Genomic DNA, 18,808 nt, shown 5'->3' on the forward strand with positions numbered 1-18,808 from the left:
CAACGCCCCCTCTCCCCACAACGCCACCTCTCACCGTAACGCCCCCTGACCGTAACGCCCCCTCTCCCTGTAACGCCCCCTCTCCCTGTAACGCCCCCTCTCCCTGTAACGCCCCCTCTCCCTGTAACGCCCCCTCTCCCTGTAACGCCCCCTCTCCCTGTAACGCCCCCTCTCCCTGTAACGCCCCCTCTCCCTGTAACGCCCCCTCTCCCCGTAACGCCCCCTCTCCCCGTAACGCCCCCTCTCCCCATAACGCCCCCTCTCCCCATAACGCCCCCTCTCCCCATAACACCCCCTCTCCCCATAACACCCCCTCTCCCCATAACATCCCCCCACAATGCCCCCTCTCCCCACAACACCACCTCTCCCCACAACGCCCCCTCTCCCCACAACGCCCCCTCTCCCCACAACGCCCTCTCTCCCCACAACGCCCCCTCTCCCCACAACGCCCCCTCTCCCCACAACGCCCCCTCTCCCCACAACGCCCCCTCTCCCCACAACGCCCCCTCTCCCCACAACGCCCCCTCTCCCCACAACGCCCCCTCTCCCCACAACGCCCCCCTCCCCACAACGCCCCCCCTCCCCACAACGCCCCCCCTCCCCACAACGCCCCCCCTCCCCACAACGCCCCCCTCCCCACAACGCCCCCCCTCCCCACAACGCCCCCCCTCCCCACAACGCCCCCTCTCCCCACAACGCCCCCTCTCCCCACAACGCCCCCTCTCCCCACAACGCCCCCTCTCCCCGCAACGCCCCCTCTCCCCGCAACGCCCCCTCTCCCCGCAACGCCCCCCCTCCCCGCAAAGCCCCCTCTCCCCGCAACGCCCCCTCTCCCCGCAACGCCCCCTCTCCCCGCAACGCCCCCTCTCCCCGCAACGCCCCCTCTCCCCGCAACGCCCCCTCTCCCCGTAACGCCCCCTCTCCCCGTAACGCCCCCTCTCCCCGTAACGCCCCCTCTCCCCGTAACGCCCCCCCTCCCCGTAACGCCCCCTCTCCCCGTAACGCCCCCTCTCCCCGTAACGCCCCCTCTCCCCGTAACGCCCCCTCTCCCCGTAAAGCCCCCTCTCCCCGTATCGCCCCCTCTCCCCGTATCGCCCCCTCTCCCCGTATCGCCCCCTCTCCCCGTAACGCCCCCTCTCCCCGTATCGCCCCCTCTCCCCGTATCGCCCCCTCTCCCCGTATCGCCCCCTCTCCCCGTATCGCCCCCTCTCCCCGTAACGCCCCCTCTCCCCGTAACGCCCCCTCTCCCCGTAACGCCCCCTCTCCCCGTAACGCCCCCTCTCCCCGTAACGCCCCCTCTCCCCGTAACGCTCCCTCTCCTCGTAACGCCCCCTCTCATCACGACGCCCCCTCTCATCGTAACGCCCCCGCTCATCGTAACGCCCCACTCCCGCTCATCGTAACGCCCCCTCTCATCGTAACGCCCCCACTCCCCGTAACGCCCCCACTCCCCGTAACGCCCCCTCTCCCCGTAACGCCCCCTCTCCCCGTAACGCCCCCTCTCCCCGTAACGCCCCCTCTCCCCGTAACGCCCCCTCTCCCCGTAACGCCCCCTCTCATCACGACGCCCCCTCTCATCACGACGCCCCCTCTCATCACGACGCCCCCTCTCCCCAATACACCCTCCCCATAACATCCCCTCCCCCCAATACCCCCTCACCCCAATAACCCCTCCCCCAATACCCCCTCCCCCAATACCCCCTCCCCCCAATACCCCCTCCCCCCAATACCCCCTCCCCCCAATACCCCCTCCCCCCAATACCCCCTCCCCCCAATACCCCCTCCCCCAATACCCCCTCCCCCCAATACCCCCTCCCCCCAATACCCCCTCCCCCCAATACCCCCTCCCCCCAATACCCCCTCCCCCCAATACCCCCTCCCCCCAATACCCCCTCCCCCCAATACCCCCTCCCCCCAATACCCCCTCCCCCCAATACCCCCTCCCCCCAATACCCCCTCCCCCCAATACCCCCTCCCCCCAATACCCCCTCCCCCCAATACCCCCTCCCCCCAATACCCCCTCCCCCCAATACCCCCTCCCCCCAATACCCCCTCCCCCCAATACCCCCTCCCCCCAATACCCCCTCCCCCCAATACCCCCTCCCCCCAATACCCCCTCCCCCCAATACCCCCTCCCCCCAATACCCCCTCCCCCCAATACCCCCTCCCCCCAATACCCCCTCCCCCCAATACGCCCTCCCCCCATAACTCGCCCTCCCCCCATAACTCGCCCTCCCCCCATAACTCGCCCTCTCCCCAATATCCCCTCTCCATAACGCCCCCTCTCCCCAATACCCCTTCCACATAACTTTCCCCTCCCCATGACACCCCCTCTCCCCATGACACCCCCCCTCCCCACGACACCCCCCCTCCCCACGACACCCCCCCTCCCCACGACACCCCCCCTCCCCACGACACCCCCTCCCCACGACACCCCCTCCCCACGACACCCCCTCCCCACGACACCCCCTCCCCACGACACCCCCTCCCCACGACACCCCCTCCCCACGACACCCCCTCTCCCCAACACCCCCTCCCCATAACACCCCCTCCCCATAACACCCCCTCTTACCAATATCCCCTCCCCATAGTACCCCCTCCCCATAGTACCCCCTCCCCATAGTACCCCCTCCCCATAGTACCCCCTCCCCATAATACCCCCTCCCCATAATACCACCTCTCCCCAATACCCCCCTCCCCATAACACCCCCCTCCCCATAACACCCCCCTCCCCATAACACCCCCCTCCCCAAAACACCCCCCTCCCCATAACACCCCCCTCCCCATAACACCCCCCTCCCCATAACACCCCCTCTCCCCATAACACCCCTCTCCATAACTACCCCTCTCCCCAATACACCCTCTCCATAACATCCCCTATCCCCCTAACAACCCCAATCCCCATAACACCCCCCTCCCCATAACACCCCCCGTCCCCATAAAACCGCCCCTCCCCATAACCTCCCCCCTCCCCATAACCTCCCCATAACCTCCCCACTCCCCACAACACCCCGTCTCCCCCCGACGCGCCGTCTCCCCCCGACGCGCCGTCTCCCACCGACGCGCCGTCTCCCCCCGACGCGCCGTCTCCCCCCGACGCGCCGTCTCCCCCCGACGCGCCGTCTCCCCCCGACGCGCCGTCTCCCCCCGACGCGCCGTCGCCCCCCGACGCGCCGTCGCCCCCCGACGCGCCGTCTCCCCCCGACGCGCCGTCTCCCCCCGACGCGCCGTCTCCCCCCGACGCGCCGTCTCCCCCCGACGCGCCGTCTCCCCCCGACGCGCCGTCTCCCCCCGACGCGCCGTCTCCCCCCGACGCGCCGTCTCCCCCCGACGCGCCGTCTCCCCCCCGACGCGCCGTCTCCCCCCCGACGCGCCGTCTCCCCCCGACGCCCCCTCTCCCCCCGACGCCCCCTCTCCCCCCGACGCCCCCCCTCCCCCACGACGCCCCACGACGCCCCCCCTCCCCCCGACGCCCCCTCTCCCCCACGACGCCCCCCTCCCCCACGACGCCCCCCCTCCCCCACGACGCCCCCCCTCCCCCGACGACGCCCCCCGACGCCCCCCCTCCCCCCGACGCCCCCTCTCCCCCACGACGCCCCCCCTCCCCCACGACGCCCCCCCTCCCCCACGACGCCCCCCCTCCCCCACGACGCCCCCCCTCCCCCACGACGCCCCCCCTCCCCCCGACGCCCCCTCCCCCCGACGCCCCCCCTCCCCCCGACGCCCCCCCTCCCCCCGACGCCCCCCCTCCCCCCGACGCCCCCCCTCCCCCCGACGCCCCCTCTCCCCCCGACGCCCCCTCTCCCCCCGACGCCCCCTCTCCCCCCGACGCCCCCTCTCCCCCCGACGCCCCCCTCTCCCCCCGACGCCCCCCTCTCCCCCCGACGCCCCCTCTCCCCCCGACGCCCCCTCTCCCCCGACGCCCCCCCTCCCCCACGACGCCCCCTCTCCCCCACGACGCCCCCTCTCCCCCACGACGCCCCCCCTCCCCCACGACGCCCCCCCTCCCCCACGACGCCCCCCCTCCCCCACGACGCCCCCCCTCCCCCACGACGCCCCCCCTCCCCCCGACGCCCCCCCTCCCCCCGACGCCCCCCCTCCCCCCGACGCCCCCCCTCCCCCCGACGCCCCCCCTCCCCCCGACGCCCCCCCTCCCCCCGACGCCCCCCCTCCCCCCGACGCCCCCCTCTCCCCCGACGCCCCCTCTCCCCCCGACGCCCCCTCTCCCCCCGACGCCCCCCTCCCCCACGACGCCCCACGACGCCCCCCTCCCCACGACGCCCCCCCTCCCCCACGACGCCCCCCCTCCCCCACGACGCCCCCCCTCCCCCACGACGCCCCCCCTCCCCACGACGCCCCCCCCTCCCCCACGACGCCCCCCCTCCCCCACGACGCCCCCCTCCCCACGACTCCCCCACGACGCCCCCCCCTCCCCCACGACGCCCCCCCTCCCCCACGACGCCCCCCCCTCCCCCACGACGCCCCCCCTCCCCCACGACGCCCCCCCTCCCCCACGACGCCCCCCCTCCCCCCACGACGCCCCCCCTCCCCACGACGCCCCCCCTCCCCCACGACGCCCCCCCTCCCCCACGACGCCCCCCCTCCCCCACGACACCCCCCCTCCCCCACGACACCCCCCTCCCCCACGACACCCCCCCCTCCCCCACGACACCCCCCCTCCCCCACGACACCCCCCCTCCCCCACGACACCCCCCTCCCCACGACACCCCCCCTCCCCCACGACACCCTCTCCCCATAACAACCTCCCGCCATAACAGCCCCTCTCCCCATAAAATCCCCCTCCCCACAACGCCCCCTCAGCCCCTGGGCCACGCCTCCCCCTCGCCGCCGCCATCCCCTCCCCCTCGCCCCCCGCCATCCCCTCCCCCTCGCCCCCGCCATCCCGTCCCCCTCGCCCCCGCCATCCCGTCCCCCCTCGCCCCCGCCATCCCGTCCCCCTCGCCCCCGCCATCCCCTCCCCCTCGCCCCCGCCATCCCCTCCCCCTCGCCCCCGCCATCCCCTCCCCCTCGCCCCCGCCATCCCCTCCCCCTCGCCCCCGCCATCCCCTCCCCCTCGCCCCCGCCATCCCCTCCCCCTCGCCCCCGCCATCCCCTCCCCCTCGCCCCCCGCCATCCCCTCCCCCTCGCCCCCGCCATCCCCTCCCCCTCGCCCCCGCCATCCCCTCCCCCTCGCCCCCGCCATCCCCTCCCCCTCGCCCCCGCCATCCCCTCCCCCTCGCCCCCGCCATCCCCTCCCCCTCGCCCCCGCCATCCCCTCCCCCTCGCCCCCGCCATCCCCTCCCCCTCGCCCCCCGCCATCCCCTCCCCCTCGCCCCCGCCATCCCCATCCCCTCGCCCCCGCCATCCCCTCCCCCTCGCCCCCGCCATCCCCTCCCCCTCGCCCCCGCCATCCCCTCCCCCTCGCCCCCGCCATCCCCTCCCCCTCGCCCCCGCCATCCCCTCCCCCTCGCCCCCGCCATCCCCTCCCCCTCGCCCCCGCCATCCCCTCCCCCTCGCCCCCGCCATCCCCTCCCCCTCGCCCCCGCCATCCCCTCCCCCTCGCCCCCGCCATCCCCTCCCCCTCGCCCCCGCCATCCCCTCCCCCTCGCCCCCGCCATCCCCTCCCCCTCGCCCCCGCCATCCCCTCCCCCTCGCCCCCGCCATCCCCTCCCCCTCGCCCCCGCCATCCCCTCCCCCTCGCCCCCGCCATCCCCTCCCCCTCGCCCCCGCCATCCCCTCCCCCTCGCCCCCGCCATCCCCTCCCCCTCGCCCCCGCCATCCCCTCCCCCTCGCCCCCGCCATCCCCTCCCCCTCGCCCCCGCCATCCCCTCGCCCCCGCCAACCCCTCGCCCCCGCCATCCCCTCCCCCTCGCCCCCGCCATCCCCTCCCCCTCGCCCCCGCCATCCCCTCCCCCTCGCCCCCGCCATCCCCTCCCCCTCGCCCCCGCCATCCCCTCCCCCTCGCCCCCGCCATCCCCTCCCCCTCGCCCCCGCCATCCCCTCCCCCTCGCCCCCGCCATCCCCTCCCCCTCGCCCCCGCCATCCCCTCCCCCTCGCCCCCGCCATCCCCTCCCCCTCGCCCCCGCCATCCCCTCCCCCTCGCCCCCGCCATCCCCTCCCCCTCGCCCCCGCCATCCCCTCCCCCTCGCCCCCGCCATCCCCTCCCCCTCGCCCCCGCCATCCCCTCCCCCTCGCCCCCGCCATCCCCTCCCCCTCGCCCCCGCCATCCCCTCCCCCTCGCCCCCGCCATCCCCTCCCCCTCGCCCCCGCCATCCCCTCCCCCTCGCCCCCGCCATCCCCTCCCCCTCGCCCCCGCCATCCCCTCCCCCTCGCCCCCGCCATCCCCTCCCCCTCGCCCCCGCCATCCCCTCCCCCTCGCCCCCGCCATCCCCTCCCCCTCGCCCCCGCCATCCCCTCCCCCTCGCCCCCGCCATCCCCTCCCCCTCGCCCCCGCCATCCCCTCCCCCTCGCCCCCGCCATCCCCTCCCCCTCGCCCCCGCCATCCCCTCCCCCTCGCCCCCGCCATCCCCTCCCCCTCGCCCCCGCCATCCCCTCCCCCTCGCCCCCGCCATCCCCTCCCCCTCGCCCCCGCCATCCCCTCCCCCTCGCCCCCGCCATCCCCTCCCCCTCGCCCCCGCCATCCCCTCCCCCTCGCCCCCGCCATCCCCTCCCCCTCGCCCCCGCCATCCCCTCCCCCTCGCCCCCGCCATCCCCTCCCCCTCGCCCCCGCCATCCCCTCCCCCTCGCCCCCGCCATCCCCTCCCCCTCGCCCCCGCCATCCCCTCCCCCTCGCCCCCGCCATCCCCTCCCCCTCGCCCCCGCCATCCCCTCCCCCTCGCCCCCGCCATCCCCTCCCCCTCGCCCCCGCCATCCCCTCCCCCTCGCCCCCGCCATCCCCTCCCCCTCGCCCCCGCCATCCCCTCCCCCTCGCCCCCGCCATCCCCTCCCCCTCGCCCCCGCCATCCCCTCCCCCTCGCCCCCGCCATCCCCTCCCCCTCGCCCCCGCCATCCCCTCCCCCTCGCCCCCGCCATCCCCTCCCCCTCGCCCCCGCCTCCCCCCTCGCCCCCGCCATCCCCTCCCCCTCGCCCCCGCCATCCCCTCCCCCTCGCCCCCGCCATCCCCTCCCCCTCGCCCCCGCCATCCCCTCCCCCTCGCCCCCGCCATCCCCTCCCCCTCGCCCCCGCCATCCCCTCCCCCTCGCCCCCGCCATCCCCTCCCCCTCGCCCCCGCCATCCCCTCCCCTTCGCCCCCGCCATCCCCTCCCCCTCGCCCCCGCCATCCCCTCCCCTTCGCCCCCGCCATCCCCTCCCCTTCGCCCCCGCCATCCCCTCCCCCTCGCCCCCGCCATCCCCTCCCCCTCGCCCCCCCTCCCCCTCGCTCGCCCCCCTCCCCCTCGCTCGCCCCCCTCCCCCTCGCTCGCCCCCCTCCCCCTCGCTCGCCCCCCTCCCCCCTCGCTCGCCCCCCTCCCCCTCGCCCGCCTCCCTCCCCCTCGCCCACCCCTCCCCCTCGCCCACCCCTCCCCCTCGCCCACCCCTCCCCCTCTCCCACCCCTCCCCGTCTCCCACCCCTCCCCCTCGCCTGCCCCCCCTTTCACCTCGCCCCCCTCGTCCCTCCCTCGCCCCCCAGCCCCCTCGCTCGCGCCCCCGCCCCTCTCCCTCCCCCCGCCTTCAGGCCAACTTAAGTTTTTACTGATAGGTATATTTTACATTGAGATTTCGACATTTTGACAGAATTTGACAATATATCCCTACTTTGCAGGCTTTGACTGAGGAGAGGAAGAAGGAGCTGTTACCCACAGGTTGGAATGTCAATCGAGAGCTGTACACACTGCGTTATCGCTCAGATAATGATGAGAAAATACTTCTGTTGAAGGCAATCACTGTTGATTCCAGTCTGATCATTAATGTTATGGTAAGTACGTTAGTAACCCAGCATTTGAGTGAAGTTTTATTGCGTTTTGCAACATGGAGGCAGACTGGGTGTCCATTAGAAGCACCATCACTGGTCTCAAGCCAATTAAGAGTTCATTTTTGATGGTATGAGAGTTATACTTTTAAGGACTCCATTGGAATCAAAGTGGAGCAGATAAAGTCACCCTTGCAGAAGATTTTCTGTTGTGTCTTATGGGATTGAGAGATTGTAGTCCTATTGAGCTGAACCAGTGGATAAGAGGCTTTATAGCAGGCTGTGGTTGAGCATGTCAAAGACAGCAGAGAGATTGAGGCATTCAAGGGTGATTAGTGCACTACACTGATGGAGAATTAAAGTTTTTTTACATTAGTATTCTAAAAATGCAAATTGCTTTGGTATCAGGATCTTTATTATTTATAAGACAACAGCTTGGGAAGGGGGCAACTTCGATTGGGCAAGAGATGTTGAAGGAAGGATAAGTTGGTATCTTAGGAAGGGTGTCCTGATGCACATGAGTGTGATGCCTCCCTCCCTCTTCCATGCCTCCTTCGTGTATACATTATGCCTCCTTCGTGTATACATTTAAAAATGGGTTACCCAATATTGTTTGACTGTCCATGCTAGTTGTGTTTTGACCATCTTATTTATTTTTTATTTAGTGGGTGACCACCCTCTATAATGAGATTGAGTTTGGCTGGGAAGGCAGTGAGCTTAGCACCCAGCCTATTTTATATGCACCCTAACAACGCCTGGAGCGGATTGTAATATGCAGTCCCTTGTATATATTAATTCTTTTTGTTTTTGTTTCTGTCTTTTCAGAATTGCCAGTCTGAACAGGTTGTAGATTTGACAGTAAATTTAAATGACTACATTAACTCAGATCACCTGCGAGAGTATGACAGGTAAATACCAAAGAGGTTTGGTTTTTCATATTAATACTGCACAGTGCATCCAGTTTGAACATGAGGAAAATGGTGAACTTTAACATCTTTATAATATGGCAGTTAGACTTTTCCTTAACATTCCCCTTTTTGCTCTCCTCAAGGTGGAGTACTTGGCTTTCTGCACAAAGAACTATTGGGGACCAATTCGTTTTAAACTGAGTTGTACAATGGGATAATCTAATCCAGGATCCAACTGTATTTTTGCTGATTCACACATCTTTATTGTGTTAAAATTTTCTAGGACCTCAAAGGACAGTGGTCCTTTAGTATTTCCCTCCTTCAGTCTATTGGTTTTTAACATCTAAATTGGTCCAAAACCTGCCCCATCCTTTATTCATTTGTAGGATGTGGGGAACTTAGTGATAAAGCGTGTATGGTCTATTCTTGTGCTCTTGAGAAGACGGTAAAGAGCTGCCCTCTTGAATAAAATTGAGGACTTGTTATGATATTTATGTTATTTAGAGGTTTGTTAAGAGTCAAACACATTGTTTTGGGTCTGGAATTACAGATAGGCAAACTGAATAAGTACATGTTTCCTTCCCTAAAAGACATGAATGAACAACACAGATTTTTTGACAATGGAGTAATTTCATGATCCTCATTATTGTGACAACCTAACGTTCCAGATTTGTTTTTACTATTTGAATTTAAATACCCCAGCTGCTAAATTGGAATTTTAACTCTTATCTATTATTAGAATATGATATCATTACTGTATAACACCCTGCATATTGTCATGCAATCTTTTCAACATTCCCATCATGCTGTTAACATTCCCTGAGAGGAAGCCTTTTAATTTTAACTTGGATCAAAATTATTTTCAGGCCAATTACACTTCAGTGGATGAAATGGTGACTCCACTGCCCTGTGTGGTACTAACCTACACAGAACATTAGACATTATATGGTTATATTCCCATTCTGTGCTGAGTCAGCATGGCTTTGTGCATAAGAAATCATGTTTCATGAACATGAATGAGTTTTTTGAAGAAGGTTACCTCAGATTACAATGGGATCTTGATCAGATGGACCAATGGGCTGAAGACTGGCAGATGGAGTTTAATTTAGATAAATGTGAGGTGCTGCATTTTGGGAAAGCAAATCAGAGCAGGACTTATACACTTAATGGTAAGATCCTTGAGAGTTTTGCTGAACAAAGAAACCTTGGCGTGCAGGTTCATAGCTCCTTGAAAGTAGAGTTACAGGTAGCTAGGATAGTGAAGACAGCAGTTGGTATGCTTTCCTTGATTTGTTGGAGCATCGAGTATAGGAGGTGGGAGGTCGTGTTGCGGCTGTAGTGGAATTGGTTAGGTCACTTTTGCAATATTCTGTGCAATTCTGGTCTCCTATTGCAATGATGCTGTGAAACTTGAAAGGGTTCACAAAAGATTTACAAGGATGTTGCCAGGGTTGGAGGATTTGAGGGATAGGGAGAGGCTGAATAGGCTGGGGTTATTTTCCCTGGAGCGTCGGACAATGAGGGGTGACCTTATAGAGGTCTATAAAATCATGAAGGGCATGGATAGATAAACAGACAAGGTCTTTTCCCTGAGGTGGGGGAGTCCAGAACTAGAGGGCATAGGTTTAGGGTGAGAGGAAAAAGGTTTCAAAGGGATCTAAGGGGCAACCTTTTCACACAGAGGGTGGTGCGTGTATCGAATGAAGTGGTGGAGGCTGGTTCAATTACAGCATTTAAAAGGCATCTGGATGGGTATATGAGAATGTCACAGTAGAAGCAGTGCCTTTGAAAAGCTTAAAGGGGGGAATGAAGTGTAGATGTGTTAGCTGGTACCACAATGGATTTGCGGAAATGGCACACACCTGTTAGGTCTATTTAAAACCTTTTCTCTTGATCTATTTGTGGGATATGGGCATCACTGGCTGGACCAACATTTATTGCCCATCTCTAGTTGCCCCATTATTTCTAATGTTTCCCAATTCTGATGCAAGATCATCAACCTGAAACATTAACTCTCCTTTTTTCTTCGAAGTTCCACCAGACCTGCAGTCTATTTCCAACATTTTCTGTTTTTATTTCATACTCCAGTGTATGCAGTATTTTGCTTCTGCTTCAGAATGATCTAAATTGATGACCTGTCGTCTTGATTGAAGAGACTGCTGAAATAGCCTCTGCTTATATACAAGGTGCTTATATACAGTCAACACAAGTTAGTGGGCAGGAATAGACTGGGAAAAGAATCCATCCAAAAAAACTGGTCCTACTGCAAGTGAGAACATAATAGCCCATTGTTCCAGTTCTGCATTTCTAAAAAACCATTTCTGCTGTGTACCTGAACTGCATTTTCTCAATATCACTTATGGCAGGTCTTAACAGAGGGGAAAGACTGAGCCTTGATTTGATGGATATCCATAAAATTTCCAATGAGGGGGTGCTTTTGATTGGGTAAATGTAGAGATGTTTTCCATTTTGGACAAGTGTGAAATATTTGATGTGATAACGCAGTCACTAATAAATCCAATAAGGAATTCAGGAGAACCATCCTTCTCAAGAGCAATGAGAAAGTGGGCAAAAACAGAAGCTGCTGGAAAAGCCCAGCAGGTCTGGCAGCATCTGTGAAGAGAAATCAAAGTTAACACTAAATGTTGGAACCATCAGTTCTGAGGAAGGGTAACTGGGCCTGAAACGTGAACTTTGATTTCTCTTCACAGATGCTGCCAGATCTGCTGAGCTTTTCCAGCAACTTCTGTTTTTGCTTCTGATTTACTGCATACACAGTTCTTTTGTTTTTAATGAGAAACTGAAGTGATAACCATGTAGAGTGGTCAGGCGAGTAATATAGATGTATTTAGAAGGAAGCCAGATATGGACATGGTGAAGAAAAGAATAGAAGGATAAGCTCAGAGGGTTAGGAAGTCAGGTGGAGTGTGGCTTGTGTGGATCATAAACATCAGTATAAAGCAGTTCTGAAGAAAGGTCACTGGAACTGAAGCATTAAGTCTGCTTTCTTTCCACAGATGGTGCCAGACCTGAGTTTTCCAGCAATATCTGTTTTGGTTCTGATTTCCAGCATCCGCAGTTGTTTGGATTTTTTTGTTTTATTCAACATAAATCAGTTGAGCTGAATGACCTGGTTCTGTGCTCTAAAATTCTATGTAAATTTGATTGATTTCAACCTTGAATATTTTACTTGTCTCCCAGTCCCTTGTTTTTGTCCATTCATGGTACATAGGCATTACTGGCTGGGCTTGGATGTAAGGGTGTTATGTGTCTGTGGGTTTCTTCTAATTTGTTGCGTTTCGTTAGCAATTAACAAATTAGAAGAAGTCCACAAACACCACTCTAACTGGTATAAAGTTCACCAAAGAGGAAGAGAACAACAACTGACTCCCCTTCCTAGATGTCACAGTAGAGTGAAAAGCTAATGGAGAACTGCAGACCAATGTCTACAGGAAAACCACACATACTGACCAGATACTCAACTACAGGAGCAATTATCCCAACACCCACAAACGGAGCTGCATCAGTTCATAATTTAAATGAGCCACAACACACTGTAGCATCCAGGAACTACGAGAAGCCGATGAAAAACACCAATACAATGTATTCCAGAACAACAGGTATCGAATAAATGCAGTCTGCCAGTTCCTTCACGACAGGCATAAACAAGAAGACACAACACACCCAGAAACTCTAGCCACCCTGCCATACATTAAAGACAATTTTGAGATGAAGACCAGACTACTCCAACCCCTAGGCATCATGGTAGCCCACAAACCTACCACCAGCTCGTGATGAATTTAAAGGGCCCCATATCAACAACCAACAGAACGAACATTGTATACAAAATGCTGTGCAACAACTGCAACAAACATTACGTTGGACATATGGACAGGAAACTAGCCACCAGGATAAATGAGCACCAACTAGCCACCGAAAGACATGATCAACTAGTATCCATACACACAGACGAAGAGGAACACCAGTTCGACTGGGACAATACATCCATCCTGGGACAGGCTAATCAAAGACACGCATGGGAATTCCTAGAGGCCCGACATTCAAACCGGAACTCCATTAACAAACATATCGATTTGGACCCCATTTACCAAGCTCTCAGAAAAAGAGCCAGTAGTGATATCACCCACCACAACAGACCAAGGCACACAAATAGCAAGCGGTACAGAACACCCGCGCTTCATCGGAGGCTCACAGATGATGTTACCTAGCATGGTGACAAAACATATGAGAACAAATCTACGAACTCAGTGAGCAAACTTACGACCTGATCTTTTGTAAGTTTCTGCATTTTGTAGATAGTACACACTGCTGCTTCTGAGTGTTGGTGGTGGAGGGAGTGGAAAATTGGAGATGTGCCAATCAAGTGGGCTGCTTTGTCCTGGATGATGTGAAGTTTCTTGAGTGTTGTTGGAGTTGCCCTAATTTGTGCCTTGAATATGGTTCTGGGGAGTCAGGAAGTGAATTACTTGCCGCAATATTTCTCGCCTCTGGTTCTTCTAGCCACTGTATTTATGTGGAAATATCCCCAGAGATGTTGATAGTGGGGTACTCAGTGATGGTCACAGCATTGAATGTTAAGAGGAGGTCATTATGTTGTCTCTTGTTGGAAATAGTCATAGCTTGGCAAATATTACTTGCCACTTATCAGCCCAAGCCTGGATATTGTCCAGATCTTGTTGCTTTTGAAAATTGACCTCTTTCATATCTGAGGGGTTGCAAAGGGTACTGAACATTGTGCAATCATCAGCAAATATCCCCACTTCTCACCTTATGTTGGAGGGAAAATTATTAATGAAGATGATTGGACCAGAGAAACTACTTCGAGGTCCTCCTGCAGAGATATCCTGGAACTGAGGTGACTGACCTTCATCAACTACGACCAATCAGAGTGTTTAACCCCGATTCCCATTGATTCCAGTTTTGCTAGGGCTCTTTGATGCCACCCTCAGTCAAATGCAGCCTTTTTTCAAAGGGCTGTCATTCTCAGCTCATCTCTGGAATTCAGTTTTGTTTATGTTTGAACCAAGGCTGCAATATGGTCAGGAGTTGAGTGGCCCTGGTAGAACCCAGGTTGGGTACAGCGAGCAACTTGTTGCTAAGCAGGTGCTGTTTGATAGCATTTTAGATGACACCTTCCATCAGTTCACTGATGACTGAGAGTAGACTGATGAGCCATTAATTGGCCAGATTAGATTTGTCCTGGTTTTTATGTATAGGACATATGTGGCAATTTTCACATTTCGGGGTGATGCCAGTGTTGTAACTGGACTGGAATAACCTTCTGTGGAAGAATATTCCAGGTTTCTATTGTCCTTTGTATGAAAGCATACTTCCTGATTTCCATCAAAGTACCTTGGGTCAAACTTATGATAATGCTGTTTGATTCTGAACACAGGAAGGAAGGAATTACCAGGACCCAGGTTCTCTTAAAATAATGTCTAGCTGTCATTTTTTGAATAGTTTTACTCTGTTCTCTCAGGTTACTTGGGATGACATGCAGTCCTTTTGACCTTCAGTACATTTTAACTGAACTCCAAAGGAATAGAATTTTCAGCATGTTCTTTCTACGTCATGGGGAGTAACTAAAACCTGGAAGGAAGAAAGTGTTTTATCACCTCAGCTGGCAGTCTGGACTGAAAGGATCCCATCACTTGTAAGGAAGACAGATTAGGAGCAAAACTGGTGCTCACAGCAGCACCTAATGTATGTAACTGTAATTTGCTGTGCTTGTCAGTTAGGAAATGGCACTGCTATATGTCAGAATAATTCCACTCCCAGTGCAACCTGCTGACTGTTCTGCAGCTGCTCTGGCTTTAACAATTTGACAAGCCTAGAATGCAGTATTCCACTGGAGTGTTTGATAGGAGACTGGATCTGGCAGTAGTCCAACAATTGGACCTCCTGGTTTAACTTCCACTGAATCAAGACCTAAGAATAGGTCTGCATATGTCATTCCCAGCTCAAGACAATGGTAAAAAGATAAGAGAAAGCATTAACAATTTCCATCAATAGTCTTCAAAAGCAATTCATCACCAATAGAATGCTATTAAATGCTGTCACTGCTACAATGTAGGAAAAGTCAGCTAGTTTGGGAACAGCAAAATCCTAACAACCAAATAATCTGTTCAGTGATGTTGTTTGAGGGGTTAACATTAGCCCCGATGTGTGGAGAACGCCCCTTCAGATAGTGTCATTGCATACTTTATCCAGGAGGGCAGATGGGGACATAGTTCCATTCCTTACTTGAAGCACCTCTGACTGTACAGCACTCCTCAGTATGCACTGGGAATGTCAGCCTTGATTTTTTTTTAATTCATTTCTCTGGAATGGGGCCTGAGCATATGACATCTAGCTCGGATGAGAGGGCTATGCAGTGAAATATAGTTAAACCTCTCTGGCATTATAATTAAACTGGACTTCTTTGAAAGGAGGCTCAATAGCACCAAGTCTTACTGACAGATGCCTCTGTGAACCTAGACAACCCCTGTAACATTTTGAAATGCAATCCTGGGCTGTAAGCTGGCATGACAACCTCTACAAGCCTCACCATGATGATGTCCTCACTTGGTATTATGCTGGCATGCACTTTCTGGCAAGATGACAGGGGCCCCGAGCTGATTCTCCCTAGCACCACAGCCGTTTGTAAAGAAGTACTTCCCGTGGACAGTCCTCGAACAAAAAGTGAAATCCTGATCCATATCAAGTTATGTGTTTAATCACTCAGCACTGGAACTGTGCATTTCAGATCTCACTACATTGTTTTCTAATAATGCTTGATGAATACATATAGGAAGGAAATATGTATTTTTTAAATTCATTCATGGAAAGGGGGTAGTGTGATCTATATGGACTTCAGTAAGGCATTCGACAAGGTTCCCCATGGGAGACTGATTAGCAAGGTTAGATCTCATGGAATACAGGGAGAACTGGCTCAAAGGTAGAAGACAGAGGATGGTGGTGGAGGGTTGTTTTTCAGGCTGGAGGTCTGTGACCAGTGGAGTGCCACAAGGATCGGTGCTGGGCCCTCTACTTTTTGTCATTTACATAAATGATTTGGATGCGAGCATAAGAGGTACAGTTAGTAAGTTTGCAGATGACACCAAAATTGGAGGTGTAGTGGACAGGGAAGAGGGTTACCTCAGATTACAACAGGATCTGGACCAGATGGGCCAATGGGCTGAGAAGTGGCAGATGGAGTTTTTGCAGCTGTACAGGACATTGGTTAGGCCACTGTTGGAATATTGCATGCAATTCTGGTCTCCTTCCTATCGGAAAGATGTTGTGAAACTTGAAAGGGTTCAGAAAAGATTTACAAGGATGTTGCCAGGGTTGGAGGATCTGAGCTACAGGGAGAGGCTGAACAGGCTGGGACTGTTTTCCCTGGAGCATCGGAGGCTGAGGGGTAACCTTATAGAGGTTTACAAAATTATGAGGGGCATGGATAGGATAAATAGGCAAAGTCTTTTCCCTGGGGCTGGGGAGTCCAGAACTAGAGGGCATAGGTTTTGGGTGAGAGGGGAAAGATATAAAAGAGACCTAAGGGGTAACGTTTTCACGCAGAGGGTGGTACGTGTATGGAATAAGCTGCCAGAGGATGTGGTGGAGGCTGGTACAATTGCAACATTTAAGAGGCATTTGGATGGGTATATGAATAGGAAGGATTTGGAGGGATATGGGCCAGTTGCAGGCAGGTGCGACTAGATTGGTTGGGATATCTGGTCGGCATGGAGGGGTTGGACTGGAGGGTCTGTTTCCATGCTGTACATCTCTATGATTCGATAATAATCCAGAACCCCTGGTTAGTATGGTGATACGTCAGTTCAAATCTCACTGCGGAAATGGTGAAATTTAAATTCATTTGATTCTAGACCTGCAGCAATGTCTTTGACTCTCAACTGCCCTTTAGGTAATTAGAGATGGGAAATAAATACTGAATTAGGCATCAGTGCCCACATCCCACGGCCAGTGATAACAAACAGGGTATCACTAACAAGGCCAGCATTTATTACCAGTCCCTAGTTATAGCTCTTAGTCACCTGTGCTAATGTCTCATCCTTTGGCTTGGTGTCAGATTTCCTGGTTCTGACATTGGTCCTGTGAAACATCTTGGCGTTCTTTACTATGCTAGAAAAGCTATATAAATGCAACTTGTGATTGTTGACTTGTCTTACATCCTCAATAAGCAGGTGAAGTTGTTCAACAGGTCAAAGAACCTCAGCAAATGACAAGGGGAATAAAACAGCTGAGGGGAGAAAGGGAGAAAACAAGCATTAAGAGAAAGGTTTTTTTTGTCAACACAGACAAGAAATCGATCTTTTCTCATGGAACTCAGAAAGAATTCTCCAGTGTGAGGAAACAAGTAATTTGAGTATTCCCAAGAGCTCTTCAAATGCATTAGAGGCCTTGAACGTAGTAGATAATTTTGCACCTTTTACTATTTCCCTATCATGTTTAGAGAACTCACATTTCAGTTTCCATCACAATGAGGGCTGTAGAGAATTGGTGCTTAATTTGCAAGCAAAGGCTAATGATCAATGGGAACGTCCACTGTTGTTTCCTGAGGCACCATATCAGACTCTGTACTGTTCGTGATGTATATCATTGATTTAGCTTTAAATGTATGAGACAAGTTGGAGCCTCTTTGCTCACTGGATTATCAGTTGATACAGTAGAATTGAACTGCCAACAGAATAGTCCTGATCTATAATCAGCGTGCAGCCAAAGGAATCAGTGTGGGAGTCTATATTGTTTTCAGTAACTGCAGTTTGATAGAAGCTTACAGCAGAGAAAGAGCCCTTCAAGCCTGTCCCCACTACATGAACAAAATGAGGGCTCTGTAATGAATCTTTTTTTTCCTGTATTGGCCTGCAAGTGCTTTCGTTTTAAATATAGAACTAATTATCTTTTGAATTTTACCATGGAACAATTGCCACCATTCTTTAACAAGATTCCATATCATCATAATTTGCTGGGTAAGCAAAATGTTCTTTTCATCTGTCTTCTCGTTATATTACCAATTGTCTTAAATTTCTGTTCTCTGGTAACTGACCCTTTTGAGAATTTCACAATTGCAGCAAGGATTACAAATCAAAAACTTTACGATCAGACTTCTCTTTAAAGTGGAAGGACAACTTGAGAAGCCTGCATAATAAGACAGTCTCTGGATTCATTTAAGAAAGAGTTGGATAGAGCTCTCAAGGATAGTGTAATTAAGGGTTATGGAGATAAGGCAGGAACAGGATACTGATTAAGGATGATCAGCCATGATCATATTGAATGGTGGTGCGGGCTCAAGGGGCAGAGTGGCCTACTCCTGCACCTATTGTCTATTGAGCAATTATTGACAATTAGCAACACTTAGATTTTCAAAGAGGACACTTGTCCTTATTGATAGGGTAATGTAGTACAAAGGCATGGAAGTCATGCTCAACTTTGATCAACTAGACTCCTATGGTCATTTCTGGGAACAATGCTTTAGAAGGTTTTGGAGAGGATGCAGAAAAATTTTACTAGAATAGTCCACTTCTTAGGCATTTCTTTAAGATTGATAATGACTTCTTTCCACTTCAAAGTTGTGGGTCCTGTGATTACTAAACTGTTCAATATTGAGATAAGAGGCAATGTTTTAACAGGTAGTGGTTGGGGTGCTTTCCTTTATTGGACAGAGCATTGAGTATAGTAGTTAGGAGGTCGTGTTACATTAGACAGGACATTAGCTAGGCCACTTTTGGAATATTGTATGCAATTCTGATCTCCCTCCTATAGGAAAGATGTTTTGAAACTTGAAAGGTTCAGAAAAGATTTACAAGGATGTTAACCAAGGTTGGAGGATTTGCGCTATCGGGAGAGGCTGAAGAGGCTGGGGCTGTTTTTCCTGGAGCGTCGGAGATTTATAGAGATTTATAAAATCATTAGGGGCATGGATAGGATAAATAGACATGGTCTTTTCAGTGGGGTGGGAGAAGTCCAGAAC

The 18,808-nt window shown here is 55.8% G+C and overlaps 1 protein-coding gene across 2 annotated transcripts in view; it reads left to right on the plus strand.

The window, feature by feature from the left end:
- psmf1 (proteasome inhibitor subunit 1) overlaps positions 1-18,808 on the plus strand; it is an 81,009-nt gene that overhangs the window by 15,165 nt on the left and 47,036 nt on the right. For both annotated transcript variants that reach the window (XM_043710888.2, XM_087994709.1), the window contains exons 2-3: positions 7,760-7,912; positions 8,732-8,814. In XM_043710888.2, the coding sequence (XP_043566823.1) occupies positions 7,760-7,912; positions 8,732-8,814 (236 nt within the window). The remainder of the gene's footprint in view (positions 1-7,759; positions 7,913-8,731; positions 8,815-18,808) is intronic.

The sequence above is a fragment of the Chiloscyllium plagiosum genome, unplaced genomic scaffold (assembly GCF_037043375.1).
Source record: "Chiloscyllium plagiosum isolate Xiang-an unplaced genomic scaffold, Cpla_swu_hap1 HiC_scaffold_15, whole genome shotgun sequence".
NCBI lineage: Eukaryota > Metazoa > Chordata > Chondrichthyes > Orectolobiformes > Hemiscylliidae > Chiloscyllium > Chiloscyllium plagiosum.